This window comes from Pan troglodytes, chromosome 18 (genome assembly GCF_028858775.2).
Source record: "Pan troglodytes isolate AG18354 chromosome 18, NHGRI_mPanTro3-v2.0_pri, whole genome shotgun sequence".
Classification (NCBI taxonomy): domain Eukaryota; kingdom Metazoa; phylum Chordata; class Mammalia; order Primates; family Hominidae; genus Pan; species Pan troglodytes.
Genome location: NC_072416.2, coordinates 51867239 through 51892238, shown reverse-complemented (window position 1 = coordinate 51892238; position 25000 = coordinate 51867239). Strand labels below are relative to the sequence as shown.

Genomic DNA, 25000 nt, shown 5'->3' with positions numbered 1-25000 from the left:
GTAGTGATGCAGTCGGCTCACTGCAACCTCTGCCTCCTGGGCTCAAGTGCTTCCCCCTACCTCAGCCTCCCAAGTAGCTGGGACTACAGGTGTGCGCCACCATGCCTGGCTAGTTTTTTTGCACTTTTTGCAGAGATGGGGTTTTACCATGTTGCCCTGGCTGTTCTCGAACTCCTGAGCTCAAGCAATCTGCCCGCCTCAGCCTCCCAAAGAGTTGGGATTACAGGCCTGAGCCACTGCACCTGGCCTGAGGTGTATGTTTTACGGCTGGTAAACAAACAAATGTCCAATCCTCATAAAACTTTCATTCTGGTAGGAGAGATAAAAATGTAAACACAGAATCAAGTCCATATATAATTAATGTCAGGTTACATCATTTTTTAAGTTTCTATCAAAATATAAGTTCCCTTAGGGCAGACCCCATTGCTAAATTACCTTATGGTTTCACAGTGCCTCATAGAAAAAAGAGTTAAAGGGTGTGTGCTAGCCATTGTATTCTTATTAACTACCACCTCCACATTAAAGTAAATTATTCCACAGTTGAGACTCACGTCATACTCATCTTGATATTCCCCACAGTGTCTAGCACAGTTACTTGCACCTAATAAACACTCAATAAATAATAGTTAATTGCTAAACTGGACGGTGCCGACTTGTCGGTTTTGCATATAATCCGTGACTAGCTAGGAGGCAGAAGGGGAGACAGATACCGGTGGAGAACACCTCAGTGTGCTAGTTGATCCATATAAGTAACTTATACAAAGTGTTATACTTGTTGAGCCCTGATCAAAGTTCTAAAGCTGATTAACTTGGAATAGTAAATCCTATTCATTACACATTCTAGGTTCTAACAACCAGATTTTACAGCCTTAACAAAGATGTCCAGAGTGGATCCATTCTGGGGGTAGCTGGTGATGGCTGGGGTCACAGAGAATAGAAAGATGACTAATAATGAGACCGTTGTTTTACCAGTCCAGAAAAAAATGGGAACTTAGACCAATATGAGGAAGATATTTTTACATAAAGTTATCTGGATCTTAAGAGAGTCACTTTTAAGTAGAAGCAAGTAGTTCTAAAAGCTTTTCTAAGAAACTTCCATAAACATTATTTGAAATGAATCTCAGCACCATTTTTAAGGCTCCTTCGACCCAAATGAAGTTGTCTCCTATGGGAGTACAGTAACTCCTGTTTGAGCCTAAAAGCTAAAGAGCTATAAATGTACTGAGTTTCCATTTAATCAGGCTACATTCCTATCCAGTGTGCAATGTTGAATGAAATGTAAGAGAATGGTAGGAGAAATAAGTAGGTAATCTCTACAAAAAAATAAGTGGGGCCACATGCAAATAAATAAAGAGCCAGGCCTGACCATGGTAACGGGGAAACGTGCACTGCTGCAATTTAATGACAGCCCCATTTGGAACCTCACCTCTTCTACAAGCCAAATATTCTTAACAGGCTTGTGAGCTCTTTATCACCAACAAGAGGGGTAAGTCCTTAAGTCCGCCATGTTTTAAAATGTCCGATTGAAAAAGCAATAGTTTTCAAAAAGCACAGGAAAAGATGCTCGACACCATTAGTCAATAGGGAAATGCAATTCAAAACCACAATAATATACCACTAGGATATCTATAGTCCAAAAAAATGAAAATAACAGGTAACGATGAGGACATAGAAAAATGGGAAACTTTGTGCGTTCTTGGTGGGAACATAAGATGGTGTAACAGACATGAAAAACAGCCTGACAGTTCTTCAAAAAGTTCGACACAGAATTACCATATGACCCAGCAATTCCATTCCTAGGTATATACCCAAGAGAACTGAAAACATGTCACTCAAAAACTTGTACATGAATGTTTACAGCAGCATTATTCATGATAGCCAGAAAGTCAACCCACCAAAATGCCCATCAATTGATTACTGTCCAACAACCCAAATGCCCATCAGTTGATTACTGGATAAATAAAATGTGGCACATCGATACAGTGGAATATTATTCAGCAGTAAAAAAGAATGAAGTACTTATATGCTATAACATGGATGCATCCTACAATCAGTATGCCAAATGAAAGAAGCCAGACATAAAAGGTCACGTATTGTATGATTCCATTTATAAGAAATGTTATAAATAGGCAAATCTGTAGAGATAAAAAGTAGACTGGTGGTTGCTCAGGACTGTGGGGAGAAGGGGGAATGGAGGGTGGCTGTTAACAGATGCAGGGTTTCATTTTTGGGGAAGGAAGATGCTCTGGAATTGGATAGTGGTAACAGTTGCACAATCTCGTGCATATACTAAAAAATCACTTAACTGTACACTTTAAAACGATAAACTTTGTTATATGCAATTTTACGTTATATATGACTTGTACCTCAATTTTTTAAAAACCCTAATGACCTTGCTTTCGTCTCTTTTTGTTTGCTTTTTGTATTTACACCTCACTTAGCAAAAAATTTAGGGCCATGGCTTTAAAGTTAAAAAGCACAATTGATTCTCAAAGTATTTGCCATCTCCCTGAATTATCCTCTACCTGGCTTTCTGCTCACTCGAAATGCCCCCAGACATAGATAGTCAAGCCAAAACCTTGATGAAAAATATGCTAACTTTGGATAATGTTTAGAAGCCTTCTGTTTTGATTTTTTAACATAATTATTGTCTGGGTAAGGCCTGTATTACGAGTCAGTATAGTTCAATATAAAGGGTTTTCTTTTTTTATTTTGAGACGGAGTCTCGCTCCCAGGCTGGAGTGCAGTGGCGTCATCTCGGCTCACTGCAAGCTCCGCCTCCCGGGTTCATGCCATTCTCCTGCCTCAGCCTTCCGAGTAGCTGGGACTACAGGCACCCGCCACCAAGCCCGGCTAATTTTTTTTTTGTATTTTTAGTAGAGACAGGGTTTCACCGTGTTAGCCAGGATGGTCTCCATCTCCTGACCTCATGATCCGCCCGTCTCGGCCTCCCAAAGTGCTGGGATTACAGGCGTGAGCCACCATGCCCGGCCAAAGGGTTTTCAGTAACACAACAATTCTAGTCTTCCAAGACATCTACCATTAAATACTTTCCTGAGTGGGTCAGAGCACTTGCCGCTCTGTTGTGGTAACGATGGTTCCACTGCTTTCCCTGCCACTGCCTTCCACAGCCTCTTTCTAGGAACTTTCTACATTCTCATCCCCAGATAAACCCTGAAATTGGCCACTTAGCTCACTCTCTATTACGCACAGCATCTCATGCAGTAGGTATACAAAATGCACAAAAAGATGCTCACTGAATGAAATCATTCTCCCTTTGGAAAGTGGACTCATGGCATGTGCCACTCATCTCTGCAAAAGAACAGAGCTACATGGCCTCCTCCATCATCACTGGTCTGAAATCAAGACTCTATGTTCATGAGAAACTGGGGGAGAGCTTTAAATAGACTAATCTTATCAATTAGCGATAAATAAATAGACGAATAGCGTAGAGTGACCCCATCCATTGTTGGCAATAATTAGCATCACCATGATGTTTCTTTGAAAAAAGGAACAAAGAAAGAACCAAACGTAACTACTCGGTTAACATTATGTGCTTTCTTCTTATATTTACAGAAAAACTGCCAGGTTGTAGTAGGAATAAGACTCTGTTCAAGAGTCACACATATATTTAGTACTACAGAGTGCACAATAATCAGTGGTCAGATGCTGACATGGACACACATTTTTTGGAAAAGCATTTTCTCTTAACACTTGATTTACCTACATCACTGAAATGAAGCAGGCAGGCAGAACAAAATCTTTGATTCTCATTCTGACTTCTTCAAGGCAAAGGAAGCCCATTCCGTTCCTGAAGCTAAACTATGAATAATTATCCCATAATAAACAACACCCTCAAAATTTTCAGCCATCTAGGAAAGACGCCAGGGCTTTGTAGAAAATAAACAAGGCGCTGATTTTTATTATATTTTATTTAGAAAGACAACTCGGGTATGGGTACCTTTTCTTTGGAGCACTTTTCAAATGATAATTTCTTCCACTGTCACCATTAAATCTTAATCCATTCCAGCTCCTTGCATGGGTCATTGAGTCTATATGTACTGCTGTTATTTTAAAATGTTTCCCCTTGGTAGGGAAAGAGGGGGAGAAAAGATGTTGAGAGCCAGATGGGCCTCTTCACAGTTCATTTATCAAACCTAATACGCCGGGCCCCACCCTCCTCTCACTCACGATTGCAGTTAAACTTCCATATAATTTGGTAATCATTTTCATTATCAGAGAGTGACCCTAAAGTAGCCTATCCTGGGACACCCGGTCCTTGCAGCTGCTCTTTTTCTGCCTTTTCCTACAGTAGACCCTAAGAACCTCAGAGTTTATTAGCTGCAGACTGACCTTTGGGCTACGCAGGTCAAGAAGGGGTCAGATCAGAGGGCTCGCCCAGTTCTTTAAAAGCTATAACAAGCTGTCCATCAGGCAGAGGGGACTGGATAAACAAAGGCGAATCTTCAGAAATTCTGTCCCACTTCTGTTAACACTTACCCTGCATTCACACAGCTTCTCCCGATGTCCTTTGGATCATTCAACTCTGGGGAAGTGAATAGACAGCCCTAATAAGCCTATTTGGAGAGGGTTGTTTATGGGATTATGAAGCTTGGAGAAGGAAACCCACAGCACTCAGATGTGCCTCTAGAGTCGCTGGGTTGTGTGACACTGTGACAAACTCGGTTACCCCAAGTCATGCAAAATTGACACTGTCCTCAAAAAGCTAAATTACAAGGAACATATGCTTCAGTTTAAGAGACTTCAATGAGTCCCAAACAATGGCTTGGCGCCTGACCTGAGAGACAGACAAATATTTTATAACCAGGTTACAAGTTTTACTTTAAAAATTCTCCCTAATATGATCGCAAATGAACCTGCTAAAGAGAGGTAAAAACCTTTATTACAAAAGACTTATACTAAAGTTATTGCCAGCTGTGGCGGCTCCGTTGACCTAAATTTCTTGAAGTTGTACAATTCATAATGCACTCTCTAATGTGCAATATAAGGTAATTAGAGTCATCTGTATTTAACTTTCAGAGGAAAAAAATTTCTATTATCTAATCTAACTGATCCCCTGATAGCTTTGATGAAAGTAAAATACTGTAACCTATTGCTTGGCCTTTGGTGAGTGCTAATTATTTTCTGTCAAAGCACATTTTTCCTTGTGTAATTCCGAAGTACACAATAGGCCAATCTCTAAAACACAGGCCGCTTAGTAAGCACTGCAGTGGATGTTTTATAACTTTCACCACCACCCATTTGACGGCTACTCGAGGCAATGCCCAATTCCAGACAGCCAGATGACACTTTGATGAGGAAAAGAAAGGTGTATGGTAACCGTCTGTTTATACGGATCGCATGGATGAGTCTGTAGATAGGTCACTAAGATGGGAAACATCAAATGGGGGTGGAGAAGTGGTGGGGAGAAGGATTATGGTTATTTAATACTCTGAGTACACTTTTCCTTCTGAGATCTCAAGACACCAGCCTCTTGAAATTTTCTTTCAGGTGTTTAGTTTTAAGGGGGTCTGCACAGTGTCAGCTGTTAAGCTCTTTCTTTCCTCCTCCCTTAACACAAAGGACTTGAGAATTTTTGTTTCAGTTGCTAGACTACATCAACTTCAACACTGGCTCCAGCTCCTGATTAAATTGTTAGCAGTAAGGGCCAGAAATGCTGAAAGCAGATTCCTTTTAAATAGGCCACTTTGACCATGTTGTCTAATGATTTGGTGTATTAAAAAATTATTGTTAACAAACCAAATGCACTCAACAAAAGACATCCATTTATGCTCTCACTGGGCCACACGGTCTTTGGACAGAAGGGAAGCAGAGGAGATATTACAGGGAAATTCTTTCTTCCTCCCTTTCTATTTAATTGGAATCATCGTGAGGGCGACATAAAACATCAAACAGAGACAAAGAAACCCCTTAGATGTCCACAAACTGATATTCCATTCCTTACTATGTATACTTTAATGAATATACATGCTTAACTTATAATACAGAGAAAATTTTAAAATTAATTATTGAAAGGTAAATTGGAAATCATTTAGTCATTACTTTAGTTGAAACCGTCTGCCACTGGGCAGGCATGGTGGCTCGCGCCTGTAATCTCAGCACTTTGGGAGGTCAAGGCAAGAGGATCGCTTGAGGCAAGGAGTTTAAGACCAGCCTGGGCAACACGACAAGATCCTGTGTCTATTTTTATAAACATTTTTTTCTAAAAAGAAAAAAAAGAAACTGTCTGCCATTTACTCCGACCACACCACCAAAAAGATGGGGGAAGGGGAGGGTGAATATCATTGGGAATTTTTAAATTACTGTTTAAATACAAGTCTGAATTTAAAGATAATACATATTTGAAAAAGCAGCTTTCTGATATCCAATGAAAATAAATACTCACACTGTCTCCTTTCTTGGAAAATGCTCATCTTCAGCCTTGTTCAGACAAACTTATTTTTATGATAATTATTACTAGTAAAGCTATCAATTATTATAAATTCTGTTGCATGAAGTCATTTGGAGAATATTATGTCTATCAATAAATGTTCTTGACTTCCAGGCACATAGAATTTTTAAGCACCAAATAAGACTCTGAGACAAAATATGCCATACCCTTCCTGATTCCTCTCCCTCTGGCTTAGAGACGGATGACAATTCAATAATTTTTACAAACTACAGATCTAAAAGATAATCCTAACATTTGCGAGAACTAGTTCCAGCCTCCCACATATCAACTGTTTTTCAAAACAGAATAGGACCACATGATATTTACTATGCAAGCATCAGTTCTGTAAAAACTGATGATTTAAAGAAAGTTTTCACCAGTAACACCGTTTCTAAGCACAGGCAACTCTATGGAAAGAGACCAGGTTGAAACAAGAGTCATTCCTAGTTGGTCAACCCTAAAAATCGAGTTGATAAATAGGCTACAGTCATCGCCTCGTAACAACATTTTGAGGTTTTGGTCAACGGCGAACCTTATATATGTCAGTGGTCCCGTCCCATAAGATTATAACGCCATATTTTTATAGTACCTTTTCTATACTTAGCTATGCTTAGATACACTAATACTTATTGTTGTGTTACAACTGCCTATAATATTCAGTACAGCAACATGCTGTACAGGTTTGCAGCCCCCGAGCAACAGACGACACCATATAGCCTAGGTGTATAGTAGGCTATGTCATCAAGGTTTGCGGGGTTCACACAATGGCAAAATCACCTAAGAACACATTTCTCAGAACCTATCCCCATCATTAAGGGATGCATGACTATACTTTCAAGTAATCTGCCCTGCATAGAGTGATATAGGAGCACTATATGGATTTCCCAGACATCTGCTCTAATGAAATAGCAATGCTAGTCTTTTACACTGTTGATTAAAAAGGGTTCTTCAGCATCAGGTACTTATATTACATTATGCTCAAAATGCAAACATTTATGCTAAATGTTATATTTGGGAACAAATTGTGTAAATATACTGATGACGTCAATGGATCATTACAATTAATGTAGGTGCCGTGGGCAGGAAAGCTAACTTTAGCTGAAAGCATCTTAAACGTGCTTGTTTTTCATGGGCCCTCAAAGGAAAGGGATGAGGCCAGCCATAAGGAAGGGCTTGGCCAAATATAGTTCTTGTTTGTCAAGAACAACAAATCCCATTTCACAACAGAACTAACCTGGCATGCCATTCTCTCCTCAGGTTCTGGCGTGCAGTGAGCGAGGCAAGGATGGCAGTCAAGATTTCATTCCTTTGTTCCATGGGGAGCCCCTCTCCTTTAACTTCATGAAGCACAGCATTTGTCTACAAGAAATGATCCAAAACAGAGAAAGAAAAAGTGAAAAATTAATAATAAAAAAAAGCCCATAAGCAAATAAGGACAGTAAATCAATGGCTTTTTTATTACAGTTCCCCTGCTAACAAATCAATACAGTAAATGATGGCCAAAAATGGCCGGCATATATTTTGTATTTAATCAATGTACATGGCACATAAGGTAAACTCTAAAGCTCCATTGCCTTAAGTAACACATCAAGATACTGCGCATTCTTACTCTAATTTTCTCAGCACACCAATGATTTTTTTTTTTTTCCTGGGAATTGCCTACCATGAGCTATTATTAGAAATGATTTTCACGTACACTTCACTGTGAGTTGTTTGTTTTGCCTTTTTAAAAAAGAGCAGCCTCTGACTTTCACTCTCTGTTTCCTGCCACCTAGCTGAGGCTTTCTCTGCCTCTCTTATTTGAATCATTACTTTAAATTTCTACCCATGCCAGCAATGTTTTGCGGGGGAAGAAGGGGGAAGATTCACTCATTTTCCTTGCCTGTTGCAAATCAAGATCTTGTAAAGAAAAAAATGGGAACACAAAAATCAGAAAGACCATTTCTTTGAATGAGTATCTCAAAGAACATCTTTAGATTTTTATAGATGTTGTTTTATAATTTAAAGTTAGTGTGGCTTCTTTGGAGATTTTATAACCAAAGCAATTGCTAAAAGGAATGAAATTGCCACTACAATTTCAATGAAATTGTCTGTGTTCTAAGTCATTCAATATATTCCTTATCTAACAGATGCCAATATATTTGTTTACTTAAAGAGCATACCCATAACCTGGTTCTCCTGTAACTTGAAACACTACTCCCTTACTCTTTGATAGCATTTGACAGCGCATATTTAATATCTTCATGACAACCTTGAGAAGAGGAGTAGTGAACATTTGTTGTTTCTATTGCTTAAATCCATACCTCATCCCCTTTGTCTGGCAACATCACCTAAATCTCTTCTTACAAAGTCTTTTCTTTCATGGTATAAAGTCTTAGAAGGACTGTCAACCAAGGTGTCCTATCTTCCCCTATGAAGGATGCGGGCCAGACCAAATTGATTCTTTTCCAGGATTTCAGACTCTTGAGAGGAATGATAAAGAAACGGGGGAAAATGCTGAGGCAATTTATCAATTCCCTTAATTCCTTCCACCCATGGTCCTCAGAGTATCTCTAGTTTCCAGAACTTTCCGAGGCCAGATCATTCGCTTTTCCTTTGATAGTGTCAGTCACCCAATATCCTTTCAATAAAGTCCCATTTTGTTTAAATTCACCAGGGCTGAGTGCAGTGGTTCATGCCTGTAATCCCAGCATTTTGGGAGGCTGAGGCAGGCAGATTGCTTGAGGTCAGGAGTTTGAAATCAGCCTCCCTAACATGGCAAAACCCCATCTCTACTAAAAATACAAAAATTTGCCAGGCGTGGTGGCGTGCACATATAATAACAGCTACTCAGGAGGCTGAGGCAGGAGAATTGCTTGAAATCTGGGAGATGGAGTTTGCAGTGAGCTGAGATCACACCACTGTACTCTAGCCTGGGCAACAGAGTGAGGTTCCATCTCAAAAAAAAAAAAAAAAAAAAAAAAAACCACATCAGAATCTGTTTCTGTTGCTATCAAAAATGTTAACTGATACAAACAGGTAAGTCAGAAAATAGTACCTCCATTGTGAAGAAGCCTGGATAATCCACCGGACACTAGCCAGGAAAAGGACCCTGATTCTGCCTCCTATCCCAGTATTCCATCTACTGTGCTGGAAGATATGCCCAGTTGCACACTCAAGCAGCTTCTGTGGCAACAACATTTTCAGCCCTCCAGCACAAGGAGGAACGTTCAGCTTCTCTAGGTAATTCCAGTGCATGAAACCCAGGATCCACAGGTTGCAAATTCAAATACTCACTGGGCCAGGCACATAACATGAATGAGTTAAGCAGAGGTTACTGAAAGACAGCACATGTTCTGCCTAAAAAAGGCACGCACTATTCAGATCCAGCCAGCTCTGACATTCAGAAAAGCTGGCTCACTGATGCTAGATTCATGAATTTTCAAAATAAACAAGAAATCTGGTATGTGCGTGTGTGTGTGTGTGTGTGTGTGTGTGTGTTTAATGTAAAAACTGATTTTTGTAAATCTTGTAAACTCATTAAAATTTTTTTAAAAAATACCATGTGGGTCAAATGAGAAACATCAATGGGCTGAATAGAACTTAGGCAGCTACCAATTTGTGATCTCTAATCTAAAAGATGTCTAATTTCAGAGAGGTCTGAGCATTAGCGGGTATTCTAACAACGGTACTACTCCTTGTCTGTGACACCCTACTTCATGTACTTAAAGTTGAAAGGAACCTCAAAAAGTCAAGTACTTTATCGGCCAGGTGCAGTGGCTCACACCTGTAATCCCAGCACTTTAGGACACCAAGGTGAGTGGATCACCTGAGGTTAGTAATTCAAGACCAGCCTGGCCAACATGGTGAAACCCCGTCTCTACTGAAAATATAGAAAATTAGCTGGGTGTGGTGGCAGGCGTCTATAATCCCAGCTATTCGGGAGGCTGAGGCAGGAGAATTGCTTGAACCCAGGAGGCGGAGGTTGCAGTGAGCCAAGATCGCGCCATTGCACTCCAACCTGGGCAACAAGAGCGAACCTCTGTCTTAAAAAAAAAAAAAAAAAAAAAAAAGTCACATAGTTTATGGTTATATCTGTGGATACATATTATTTTACCAAAATGCAAAAATGCATCAAATGAAAGACAAAGTAGACATCTAGCTAGCTAACATGATCAAAACAAAATTTTCCCCCCCTGTGAATCTATTAAAATGTTTATTTTTTAAAGTCATTTACCTCTTCCTTGCCTTTCATATCATTTACATTTTATCCAGGGGCCCTTGTTTTCCATAGGCTCTGAACAGCCTCTAAGAGGGGAAGGATATAAGAAAGAAAGTTTCACAAAGAAAGGGGATGTTGCCTGTTTAGTTCAACACCGTATCCCCATTGCCCACAAAATATCTGTCAAATCAGTGAATAAAGAAGGGACTTGAAAAATAAGTATTACAAAAACAAAGAACAATGAAGGCTATCTTCTTTTAAGAACTATTACATAAATTATAAACTCATCAAATGGATAAACTAAGAAATAGTTATGTGCTTTATCAAGGAGCTCTTCACTTCACAAAAGGATTCACTCTAAGGTTTCTTTAAATAACCAGATCCTCTAGAAGTTCAAGAGTTTCCTAAACTTCAGTTATTCTAGCACATCCTCATAATTCTTGCCATATTTGTATATGAACTATGTAATACAGTATTTAATATTTTTCTTTAAATTGACTCATTTTTCATAGTAATTTCTAGATAAAAGTAAAAAAAGAAAAAATGATACTATGATAATTGGCTCATTTTTTAAAACTATAAGTTCACTTCAAAAGAAAAATGGTACTTATAAATGAGAAGATAATTGACCTGGCGTGGTAGCTCAGGCCTGTAATCCCAGCACTTTGGGAGGCCCAGATGGGTGGATCACAAGATCGGGAGATCGAGACCATCCTGGCTAACACGGTGAAACCCCGTCTCTACTAAAAATACAAAAAATTAGCCGGGCGTGGTGGCAGGCGCCCGTAGTCCCAGCCACTCAGGAGGCTGAGGCAGGAGAATGGCATGAACCCGGGAGGCAGAGCTTGCAGTGAGCCAAGATCGCGCCACTGCACTCCAGCCTGGGAGCGAGACTCTGTCTCAAAAAAAAAAAGAAGATAATCATAAAAGTAAATATAAACAAAACTATATATTTATTTCATTCTAGATAGATACTGTTGCTTGCTGAAGGCTCTGAGACTAAAGCATGCTCCCTCTTTGTAAAGGAAGATATTAACAAGTGGTGGAGAATAACGATGCAGCAGATTTAAATGAAGCCTTCCTTGACATAATCACATAAACAGATGGAGCTGAAGAGAGAATCACTGCCTCACAGTGTGGTCCTCATGTGCAGAGTCCCCAAGTGCCACCTAGCATCACCCTGTATCACCTGTGGTCCACATCTCACATTGTGGGTGCACTTCCCTACTGCAATGGTTTTTAAACACTTTGCAGATAAAGCTCTTTTCTCCCCAAATGTATCCTTACATGCAACTCCCAATATATACAACAAACAAAACTGGAACAGTTCTCTTTGAAGCTGGTATGGAGGACCTAGAAGTCCTCCCTTTGTTTGGGGGCATCTTCTCAAAGCCCCAAGGCACTGCAAAACACAATTTGCCAACCCCAACCCAAGAGCATCTAAAATAGCATTTAAGTTTTTAAAAGTTGAGACACTACTAGGAGGAATGCAAAATACTACCATTCTGACAAACGGTTTGGCAATTTCTTATAAAGTTAAACATACATTTAGCATATGACCTAGCAATTTCATTTACAGGGATTTATCTAAAAAAATGATAACATGTTCAAACAAAAACATGTACACAAATGTTTACGGCAACTTTCTTCATAATCACCAAAAACTGGAAACAATCTAAATGTTCCTTAAAGGGTAAATGGATAAATACACGGTGGTACATCCACACAACAGAACACCACTACAGCAATAAAAAGGGCTGAGCAACTGATGTATGCCATCACTCAGCATCTCAAAGACATTATGCTCAGTGAACAAAACCACTTGTTTGACATTCTGGAACAGGCAATACTGTAGGGACAGAGAACATAACATTGGTTGCTAGGGATTCGGTTGGGCAAGACGCAGCATAAGGGAATTTTTGAGCATGATGGAACCATTCTGTACCTTGATTGTGGTGGTGGTTACGTGAGTTTATACAGACATTAAAACTCATAGGACATGTGGCTCATGCCTGTAATCCCAGCACTTTGGGAGGCCGAGGCAGGTAGATCATCTGAGATCAGTAGTTTGAGATCAGCCTGACCAACATGGCAAAACCCTGTCTCTACTAAAATACAAAAATTAGCCAGGTGTGGTGGCATACTTCTGTAATCCCAGCTACTCGGGAGGCTGAGGCAGGAGAATCGCTTGAACCCAGGAGGCATAGGTTGTAATTAGCCGGGATCATGCCACTGCACTCCAGCCTGGGCAACAGAGCAGACTCCATCTCAAAAAAAAACCCAAACAAACAAATAAAAACCATAAAAAACCTATAGGGTTGTATACCAAAATAAGGCCAATTTTATTGTATGTAAATTTTATAAAATTTAATTTAACTCAAAAACTTCATTTGCATCACATTTTTAAAACAAGAAAGAATGCAGAAAACAAGTTTCAAGTAAACACATCTAGCAAATAAGTAGTAAAAATATAAAGAAATATAACTTAACGACAAAAACAAATTCTGTTACAAAAAACTATTTTAATATTAGAAAAGGAAGGGTGAACTTTGAACATTCAAACTCTAAAATTTAGGGTGAAAAGAAATCATTGCACAAAAGGAAATTTCAGTGTCAAAAGAGCATTCTTTTTACAGGGCAATTAATGTGATATTTTTACTCCTTATAATAGTGTCAGCTTTTCAAGGGTTGACTTCCCCAGGAAATGTTTATAGACCATTTTCCCATTAGTAGTAACATAGAACTGTCTTCAAACAAGTAACAATTTTTAAACAGTCTCCTATTACCAAAAACACATTCTCCCTCCCCTCCTCCCAAAATACAGGAGAAAACCCCCACAGGTTTAGGAAACGTGCACTGGTGGCTAAATTTCATTTCATTAGGAAACGTGCCCTGGTGGCTAAATTTCATTTCATTAGTACTTTTTTTCAATAGAAATCTATGGAAATGCAGGCCAGATCAGAAAGAACTAAGTATTAATATATTCTTTAGAGTGCTAGCTGCTCAAATCCCCGCTGTCACCTCCTAGCTGTGGGTCTTTCCCATAACTCCAAATGGTGATAATAACAGAACCTCTCCACAATTCTTGTATTAGTTGCCTGGTACATATGCCATCATGATTATTATTGTTTACTTTCATCTTAAACTCTGCCAATCTACCTTGTGCTAGGTTATGCTAGTTTAACAAAGGGATTCCTGAAAATGTCTATTACTTTAAGTGGAAAAACTTTAAAGGAAATCAGGCAACCACTGAACAATCACAACCATAAAATTTTTATGTACCAGAAGCCAGAGGCATATCTTTTTGCATATCCCTAGTGGTGGAAAATCTTTATCTCTTTATCCTTTGAGGGTGGGTTTTATTTTTAGAACAAGTTCTGATTTCACTTGATCTCTCTCCATTAGTGGACACCTCTCTCTCCTGGGCCAGTGCCCGACACTAAGCTGGTCCTTCTCAGTCTCCTGTATGCCTTTCCTCATTCTAGGATGAGGAACTGTTGTTATCCCAAGGTCATACCTTTCATCCTCCTCGCATCTCTTCGGCTTGCTCTCTCTCTGGGTGATCTGCCCTTCCAATGGCTTTAAGGGTTCCCTGTAGACTGCGGACATCTCTACGCTTCTACCTTCAAGCGGACCTTTCCACTAAGCTCTGGTCCCATACAGCCAACAGCTGACTATCTTCCTTAAACATACTGCCTCAAACATAAGATTTGACCTTCACCTGTCCACATTTGAACTATTTTTGCTCTCCTTCCACCGTATTTCCCTAGAGTGGTGACTGCACTACTATCAATGCAATAACCCAAACTAGAACCCTAAGAATCACCCTAATCTTCTTCCCTTTCCTTTCCTGCACTGCCTATACCTAAACATAAAAAATCCTGTGATTCTTCTCTCTTCAATATGACTGAAACTTACCCCTTCCCCACTGCCATAGGCTTAGTTCAGGCCCATCTCTCTTCTGGACCATGTAATGGCCTCCAAACTGATCTGTCTGTGTCCATCTCACCCCTTTCATGAATTTTCCTGCTTCAAGAGTGATCTTTTAAAAGTATATGTCCAAACATGTTACTTCCTCTTAAATAATTCAGCATCACCTATAATAGTGGTTTTTAGGCTTTCGTCATGAAGCCCCAGTGCTTCCACGAAGTTTCTTAGGGTCACCAAGGAGACAAGGAGCTTTGGCTTCAAAATCCCACCTAAACCAGAGCACCTTTGTTTATATATGCTTCGGTTATTGGCATTTGGAGGACACACACAAAAAATGATTTTTTTTTTTAAATCCAAATTCCTTAGCCTGGGGAAAAAAAAAACCCTTTTGATACAGGTCCTGCTTACTTCTCATATTTTATCTTCTATCATCTTCTGTTTCATATAAAACTGTAATTCCCTAAAAACACATGGCTATTCTATACTATACTTCGATTTGTACCTTTGCCATATAACTTTTCAGTAACTACTCACTCTTCAAGAAACATCTCAAAAACACCTCCTCTGTGAAGTCTTCCACAAACTACATCCTTCCACCAAATTAGATGGAGCTGATCATTCTCTTTATGCACCACCATGTCGTACTCCATTGCACTTACATATTCATTTAAATTTTTCTCTTCCAGAGTGTGGGCTCCATTAGACCAGAAGGGTCCATGACCATTTCTTAATAATCTCCAAGGTGCCTAGTATGGCAACATGCCACGAAAGTGGACTCCTGACGGATACTTTGGAATAAATGAAGCCAAATGACATGCTGAAACATGTCTGGGGAGTGAAGCTAACGATCAGGCCAGAGAGCACTATTCAAGGTCAAAAACAGTATGTGAAACCAGCTGTGATTTGATTCAAACTATTCCTGAAGATGAGTCTAAGAACGGGGTCGGAAAAACTATTTTTAAGTAACAGAATCAAGAAAAATGAGTATATGCCCTTGGTAGGTGACTACTTAAAAGGACAATACTCATTTGGATGGACGTGTCTAAAAATATACCCTCCTAATATGAGGGTATGTATAGGAGGAAGAAGTCCCACTTTCTCCATTTCAGTAGAGAAAACTAGTTTGGATTCTGGCAACACACAGCATATTAAGGACCCCTAAGAATTTCCCAGAGTCTTTCATTTCTCCTGGCTCAAAACTTCATGTATAAAACCAAAGCAAAAAATCCACAGCCAGAGAGAGAGAGAGAGAGAGACTGAATGCAAATTAGAAAAGAAAAGCCAAGAACTCTAAGGAGCCTTGAATTTTAGGCTTAAGTTTCCTATGTTTCTTGGAAAAAGTCTCCCAATTCTGAACGGATTCAATTAAAACTCAGCAATTCACCTAATTCTTGTGGGGCATATTGCTACGGTCAGTAACTTTCAGTATGTCCTAATTCCACTGTATCATAGCAGAATTTGTTGCACGTAGGGTTTTCAGAGAGGAACCACTCTGAAATTTAAAAGGAGACTTACACCATTTACTCTTTACTAATAATTCTATACAAGTCTTTAATCCTTTTGGTTCCTCTCTGATATGATGCAACGGCTTCTGATAGGCCTGTAACTCCAAAACTCAGACTTAATCTCTCCGTCTTACAAATCAAAGAATGTTGTCTAAGGAAATGCATGGAAACAGGATGGCATTCTACAAATATGGCTGGTAATCCCTCTTCAGAGTTCATTAAAAAAAGAAATCTACTACTGTTCTTGCAATTTCAAAAGGCATTTAAACACCAGGATCCCAGAACTGCGTACCTTTCTGACCTCCCCATCTACCCATCCTCACTACCACCACAGCAGTAATACTGTCATTACGGGAAAAATGTCACCCCCAACACTTTTTATATACATAGCTGTCTCATGTTAGGGCTGTATTTCCCCTCTGCACACACAAATTACAAAGATATGCTCTGACTGATAATGAGGGCTAAAGGTTCAACTTGTGAAGAAACTTGGTTTAAGATGTTATCAGCTGGGAAAGCTATTTCCTCACATCAACATTGCCACAGGCTGTCAAAAGCCCCAACCAGGGCTCCCCTCTTCAAAAGTCCGGGAACACTTTTTTTTCTCTCCTTCCTTTTTTTTTTTTTTTTTACAAAAAAAAGAAAGAAAGAAAAAAAAGAAGAAAGGCACAGAACCCACTGAGATAGCCTTAGTCCCATCAAAGAAAGGTCGATCTCAGGTCTTCCTTCACTTAGTGATTGTCAGTTTAAGATGGCTCTTTTGTGAGGCCTCTTTGGCTCAATGCTGAGTGATGCCTTCACATTTTCTAAACTGGACTGGGCACCACCAAAGATTTCCAGCATGCTTGGATCCACAGCGTGGCAGAACAAATAAACATTCCTCCCAGCCCTTCTGCCTACCTTATCTCCCGGAGGAGGTTTTGGGGGTGCCAATGTTTACACAATGTTAAAACTTTCTTTCCCCTGTTTCCTGAATTTGAGAAAACGCATCCTGGATGACCTCGGCTAAGAGATAACACCAAGTCACCTGGGTGCCACGTCTACTGGACTACTTAAGGCTGCTGTCTTCATCCTTCCTTCCCCTCCCCCGCCCTTCATAGTCTACTCACCCAGGAAAGCAGGAGATAAACTCCACCGTCTTGAAAGGAAGGCACAAAGGCAGAAGTCTTCAAGAGGCTGCCAACAAAGCAGGCTTTCATTCCCACCTTAAAGACACACTTGGTTCAGTTCATCTCAAAGACCCACTTTATTTGACTGAACATCTCCGCAGAGTTCACCACATGACTCCTCAAAAATGTGCCAGTAAGACATATTTTAGTGTTTTTCCATCATGTACTATTGAGCTAAGGGGGCTAGCTGAGAGTAATCAAGAATGTCTATGAGGAAAGAATTCAGGGAAAATGTTTCTTTGATCAGTTTCCTCATCCATAAAGGGGTATAAGTAATAGCACCGAACTCGTGAAGCTCTTGTGAAGAGTAAATGAAATAATCCATGTAAAGTGCTTAGCACAGTGCTCAGCATACACAAAATGCTTGATAAATGTTAGAAATTGGTATTAGGACTATCGGCAGCAGCATTATATGTATGAAGTCTTGGGGGAAATATCACAGAAGAAAAGATATGGATATCGATTTACAAAACCCAAAATCCTAAAATATCACAGCCATGACTATGAATGACTACTTATTTTTGTTTTTTCCCCAAAGCACTTACACCATATCTCCCATCTCTCTCCTTCTACGAGTAGAGAAATCACTCTGCCTCCTCTGTTTGACAAAAAGCCATGGAGCCACAGCAGCCTGCCTGCCACTGCAGAAACTCTCGGGGACAGTCATGTGGGCGACCGCTGGAATGTTCAGGCTGCTGTGGGAAAAGATGGCCTGCCCCATACGTTTAAGCTCGGATGCCGGGGCACTGTACGAAAGCTAGACCTCAGAGCTCCAGTTGGCAACGTTGGTGTTTCAGATGATGGTGAAAAACAGCCCCATGTACTTGTCAAGGAAAGAAAAAAAAAAAAATAGAAAGAAAGAAAAAGTGGGGGAGAAAGGTAAAGAGGAAAAAAAAGTGTTGTTTATAGAAGCCAGCTGCTTGGGCCTTGGCGCCAGCAGCCCCTCATCCTGCTATTTTACGCCTGCAACCCCACTGCCCCTACTGGCACAGGTACAACTAAATGTTGACTTCAATGCTTCAGAGAGCACTCGACTGATTTTGTACATGATTAATTGCCAAAGACATGGCTGGCCATATGGAACAGAGAAAGCATCAAGTAATTCATACTTCTGTATGTGATCGTTTGGCCCCTGTTGTTTTAATGTACAGGAAAGAGCTAGTATAGCACAGCCCTGGTGTCTTGCCCCTGACAGCCCATTAAGAAATCTCAAAGCACCTAGTCGAAGTTATGCTGTTGGCTTTTCAATAGCAGCCTAATAAAACAGAAGCAGAGCTTTCCAACCAGTCTTAAATCTTTCACATACAGTACATTAACTACTACGGCTGAAACAACAGGCTTCTTATGATAGGAAATGGGATTTGATTTCTAGTCTCTGCATACTTACTGAAAGCCTTTTTTTGGCCTTTATGGAGTTTACAAAATCATTGTTCTTCTTTCTCCCTCTGTTTTCCAAGCAGCCTAATAGATTGGTTTGTTTCAGTAGAGTCTACTCTTCGTCACTATTACATGCATTCTATGTAACAAAGCTGATTCACAGACGGGAGCAGGAAACAGCATAATTAGTCTTACCAAGAGAGTCCAGGAATCACTCTAGCTTCTGAAGCATTAGCCTCCTTTACAACCAAGAAAACAAAACCTATCTGCTGGAAGGAAGAGCCTCAGAAACACACTCTTAATTACCCTCACTTCCTCCCCAACTCTGTGAAATGAATCCATTCGATGTCGGAAAGAATATCAATTTATTTCCCAGTTGTTCTACTGTTGGTTCTGGGTGACATTCCACTCCAGGCACAAGAGAAAGGTGCCACCTTAGGTGCAATTCATCCCAACTTGCAGTCTATTAGCTTCACCCACTACTAAGATCTTTGCAGGCTGTTACTTTCAGTCTGCGGGGAATATGTATGCGTTACCACAGTGTTTTCCTTTCAAGGATTTTTCAGATGACAGTACTAAAAGTTATAACACCATCAGTAGTTTCCTTTGTCGGTTCTGACACGTATTGGGAGGATGACTTTGTTGGCATTTTCTGTTAAAAAATACTTATATGACTTTTTTTTTGTCTGTGGATTTTTAGGTGTTGAAATTATCCTCACACCAGAAGACACCATACATGGGAAACTCCACTTGCCTGCCTATTCATTAGCAGGATTATAATTGCTCCACTGCTAAAATGAGCTAACAACCCATTTACAGCTCTAAGCCAAAGGGAAATTCTCTGCCTGCCTACTGCCTCTCCTTCCTTGGGATATGCTGCTGCTTTTCAGGATGAGCAACCCAACTAATAAACAATAGCATGAAACAGAAAGCAAGAGCAAGACTCTTGGGGAAAAAAAGGAAACGAGAGCATTAAAACTGACTCAATGATATGGGAAGGAAGACACAATCCAAGATCTCTACAAAGACAAGAAAATTGTTGTTGTTGACCATCATCGATAAAACTGTTTTTATTTTACTATGGTATGCTTTATAAAGTATGATGATCATGTAATTCCCATTTTGCAGATTTTCACTTGTCCATTTTGGGAGGGTGAAAAGCCCAAGAGTAATCAGTGATGGAAGTACTTAGCATGCTAATTCTTTAAATCTCTAGCTCGCTGTTACCTCAATAGTAGTGTTGGTAGATTATACATAAAAGTATTATACCTAATACTGTTATGTTATATATATGTATCACAAAAAGCAATATACATAAATATATCTTTTTAAAGTCTCACTGATGAAAATAAACCCATCAGAGCCACAAAACCTTCAATAAAGAAAATGAAAATGCTCAAACTGCAGCCATGGCACATAGCAATACTACCTGAATCTAGAATTAAACATGGACATACCTGTACATTTCACATAATTAATACTAGAATGACAGCTGACTTATCTCCAAATACTTCCACGGTGCCTTGCCTTATCTTTATCTTTTTATCAAAAACTATTAACTTTATAAATAAAAGCAAGAACTCTCCCAACCCCGCCGCAACACACACATGCCCCCAATTCCCAGCCGCTACTTCTAAGAATTCCACTGCACTAATCTGTTCGTTGTCCTAACTGTTAATTGAAGGTGAAGAATGGCTAACTACACCAAGTACGAAATAATTGAGCCACTGATGATGTTTGGCCTAAAAGTGGCTTAGCACTTTCCGATCCTTGGACAAGTGAAAAGTTACCCAAGATCTCCATCAGATCAATTCTCTCCTTCCCCTAAACATCAGCAGCACAAAGGCTGAAGTGGTCTGTCGGGCACACTGGATTATATGAAGTGTAAAACACTGGGGGAGAGGGGAAGGGAGGGATGGCCTTTGAAAGGGGACGGGAAAAAGAAATCACACTTGCAAGAGGATCCAGCTGACAGCTCAGTCCCTAACAAGTGAGACAAGTGAATATGTTTGGAAACATTGTGAATGCAGGAAGGGCACAGGCCTTTTGTCTGCGGCCCTACAGTGTGTCTTTAACCCAACTGCTGCCTGCATCACTGAACATATGTTTTCTACACAAGAATTGAAGCAGAAAAGGCTCTTTGTTATAATTCACTCCTTTGTATATATCTACCCCCACCCACCTACCCACCCAACTCCTCTTTCAGCAATACCCAAACCAAAGCCCTAGTGGAAATTTTATCTGCTCAGGAGAGTGAAGCCAGAAGGTCCTACTGAGACCTTACTACTGCCCCCAGGCCTAGAGAACTGGTCCCCCCAGAGTGGCAATAAGAACAACAGCTATGTTTATTTAGTGCTTACGACCTGCCATGCCAACAACCATTCCATCAACATTATCTCACTTAATCCAGCAATCACCATATATCAAGCATCTCCATTTTAAAGATGAAAAACCTGAGGCACAAAGACAGTATATCCCTCATGCCAACCCCTGCCACTGCAAAGTCACAAGGGACGCGTTCCATACTAGACACATGGAGTTGGAGATGCTTTGGAACATTAAGCAGACAGCATTTTGGAACATGAGAGAAATGTATAGCTAAAAATGAAAGATTTGGGAAAATTATATATACACACACACAAATTCTACACTTTATATGTGCCCTATGTAGGCTGCGATCTGGACAGTACAAAAACTCAAATTAGAGCAAAGCTGATGCATAAACTTCTCTGCTTTTGGCTGCAATGAAGAAAAAATTATTTTTGCTGATTCAGGAGGTCTCCCTTGTACTTGAGGACTTTAGCACAGGAAGGAAGAACCAAGGCCCTGAAGGCCAACTGCCTTAGCGACCAAGCTGGCCACAGGCAAGTTACTTACCCTCTCTGGACCTCAGTTTCCTCATGTGTAAAATGAGGATATTTATAGCAGCTACTTCAGAGAGCTCACAGGATTTAGTTTTTACACATAAGGCCCTTACCATAGTACCTGACACATGGCAGCCAGTCTGTAAGTGTTAGCTCCTTTTTCTCCCTAGAATTTTGCTACTGAGATTTAGGATAAATCTAAAGTACCGGCCAGTCAGAGTCACATTAAATCTACTAAAATGAGTCATAAAAATGAAGCCTTTCTTTATTCCTCTCTTTCCCCCATTTAGTCTTTTTAAAATTATTATTATTTCAGTAGGTTTTGGGGAACAGGTGGTGTTTGGTTACATGAATAAATTCTTTAGTGGTGATTCCTGAGATTTTGGTGCACTCATCACCTGAGCAGTGTACACTGTACCCAATGTGTAGTCTTTTATCCCTCACCTCCTTCCCACCCTTTTCCCCAAGTCCCCAAAGTCCATTGTATCATTCTTATGCCTTTGCCTCCTCACAGCTTAGCTCCCACTTACGAGTGAGAACATGCGTTGGTTTTCCATTCCTGAGTTACTTCAGTTAGAACAATGGTCTCCAATTCCATCCAGGTTGCTGTGAATGCCATTATTTTGTTTCTTTTTATGGCTGAATAGTATTCCATTTGGTATACACATATACATATACCACAATTTCTTTATCCACTCGTTGGCTGATGGGCATTTGGACTGGTTCCGTATTGCTGCAATTGTGAATTGTGCCGCTATAAACATGCATGTGAAAGTATCTTTTTTTGTATAATGAATTCTTTTCCTTGGGGTAGACACCCAGTAGTGGGACTGCTGGATCAAATGGTAGTTCTACCTTTAGTTCTTTAAGGCATCTCCACACTGTTTTCCACCCCCTATTCAGTCTTACCCCAGGGTCTCATGGGGTAGCAGAGTGCACTGATATCAGGTAAGCTGATATCTCTTAACCTCGACACTTTCTGACTCATGATAATGATGATAATGATACAGCAGCCAACATTATTGGGTGCTTTCTATATGCCAGGTGCTGCTCACATATACTATGTTACTGAATCCTAAAAATAAGTCTATAAGATAAAGGTATTATCATTTCCATTTTGCAAATGAAAAAACTGAGACTCAGAAAGGTTAAGTAATTTGTCAAATTTTATATCATTAGTAAGCAACAGAGCCAAATCTAACCCAGACATCAGGCGCCTGTGCCCAAAACTAGCATATACGTAAACTGACAAAGTTTGGAAAGTGCTTTCATTAACTTCATCTCGTTTGATCCTCATACTAACTATGTGTGTTGGGTAGAGCAAGTATTAATCACATTTTTATAGACAAGGAAACTGAGGCTTAGCTAAATTAAGTAACTCTTTAATATCAAAGTTTGTAAAGAAGTTGAGCTCAGACTAGAAACCAGGTGTTCTAACTCCAGGCCCAGCACGGTTTATACAGAACACATGGAATGGAACATACTGAAGGTAAACTGCCATGTGATAAACCAGTCAATGACATTTGAGTCTCTGCTATACAGAAGACATCCAGAAGGTCACAATACCTGGCCACTAGGAGCTTACAATCTATGCTGGGAAATACAACATATACACAGGGTGGAGGATGACCAAGGGGGACATAAAATAACTGTTAAATTTGATTAAGCTTTTAGGGTTGATTTTGATTTATAAAATAGTTACTCTGCTCTACTAGAATGTCCTGTTCCTTGCCTATCATAATCTTCATGTTATCATTTAATACTGATTCGCTAAATAGAGTTGTGTGTCATATAATGATGTTCCAGTCAATGACAGATCACATATATGACAGCGGTCTCATAAGATTATCATGCCATATTTTTACTCTGCCTTTTCTATGTTTCGATATCTCTAGATACACAAATACTTATCATTGTGTCACAGTTGCCTACAGTGTGCAGTACAGTAACATGCTGTACAGGTTTATAGCCTGGGGGCAACAGACTACACCACATAGCCTAGGTGTGTAGTAGGCTCTACCTTCTAGGTTTGTGTAAGTACACTCTACGATGTTCACACAACAACAACATCACCTAATGAGACATTTCCCGGAAAATATCCCCATCATTAAGCAACACATGACTGTGCTATTATCTTTTCATTTTGAGACAATGGAACTAAAATGTAGACCTGTAGGAACAAAGATATAACTAACAAATATCACCACAAACCCGGCCCACTCTTAATAATCTTATTTTTCTATTATTATTAAGATAAGAATAATCTTATTTTTCTTAAGATTCCTGAGGTCAAAGCTATGTCTCACTAAGCTCATGCTACTGACATTGTAACGATTAAAACTTAAATAAAATAACAATCTGGTAGAAAAGGATAATTCAGTGAAAATCACACGGGCAGAGTTGCTGTACTTGTCCTTAGATAATATCTACCTAATACAAATGCAGTCCCTGCCTAAACGCCACTGTCTACAGAGTCTTCAATGTCAGAACTACCTGCTACTCGGCACATATTTACCCAGAGGAGATGGACGACGGATGGACGGATGGACACACACACACACACACACACACACACACACACACTCACTCAATTTTGTGGTATGGCTCTCAAATAGGAATTCAGGACCTATTAACTGGAAATATCAGTGCATTTATTAACATATTAATAGTAGCCATGAAAAAAAAAACCCATCACAATGACTACCTAAAACACATAATCAGAAATGTGTCAACAACAATAACAAAAACATAACAATAACTATTACTTATTTTACACTTACCGTGTGCCAAGCCCTGTCCTAATCACTTTTCATGTAATCCCAATTTAAATCCTTATAACAATTCAGTGAAATCGGTTTTATTATTATCCCAACTTACAGAAAAGAAAATCAAAGCACAAAGATATTAAGTAACTTGCCTCAGATCACACAGCTGATAAGTAGTGGGGCCAAGAGTTAAACCCAGTGGGTAGTAGAGTTCACTCTCTTACCTACTAAACTATGAAATGACAAACTATAAGGAACTTTCTGTGAGGCAGGAATGCAGCATCTCATGTATTCCCTTTAACAAACTGGCACGGCAGGTTGGTATCTTCAGCAAACTCATTTTCCAAGTGAAGGAATCCAGGCTTGGAGTGTTCAATGAGTGGCCCAGATTCTCATGGGGTAGCAGAGTAAGGATGGCTGGCAGAATTGGGGTTAATGATGCTACGCCCTTGACCATGGTTTCACTGACAGACTAGGGTTCACAGACAGTCTCCACTGGTGGAAGAAGTGGTGACTGGACTTCTGGTGACTGAGACTCCAATCAGGGACTCTCCCCGACTACAGTCTCACTTGGACACACGGACAGACACCTGAGGTCACAGTAAACAGCATTATTTTTTAAACTCAGAAAGACAACCACCAAATAGTTGATGAGCCTTAGCTCCCCTGCAGATATCCCAGAGATTCTCCCTAGCTATAGTGTCCCAGGTCAAGGGTGAAAATAATGATTTAGGGCTA

General features: G+C 39.9%; 1 protein-coding gene across 9 annotated transcripts in view; it reads right to left on the bottom strand.

The window, feature by feature from the left end:
- FTO (FTO alpha-ketoglutarate dependent dioxygenase) overlaps positions 1 to 25000 on the bottom strand; it is a 404215-nt gene that overhangs the window by 167698 nt on the left and 211517 nt on the right. For 5 of the 9 annotated variants that reach the window (XM_009430806.5, XM_510968.7, XM_054668402.2 and 2 more), the window contains exon 8: positions 7686 to 7810. The exons of 2 other annotated variants lie outside the window; for them this stretch is intronic. In XM_009430806.5, coding sequence (XP_009429081.2) covers positions 7686 to 7810 — 125 coding nt within the window. Of the gene's footprint in view, positions 1 to 2875; positions 4547 to 7685; positions 7811 to 25000 lie in introns of those variants that run through there. 2 more of the 9 variants (XM_054668403.2, XM_016929852.4) reach the window with 2 other exon arrangements.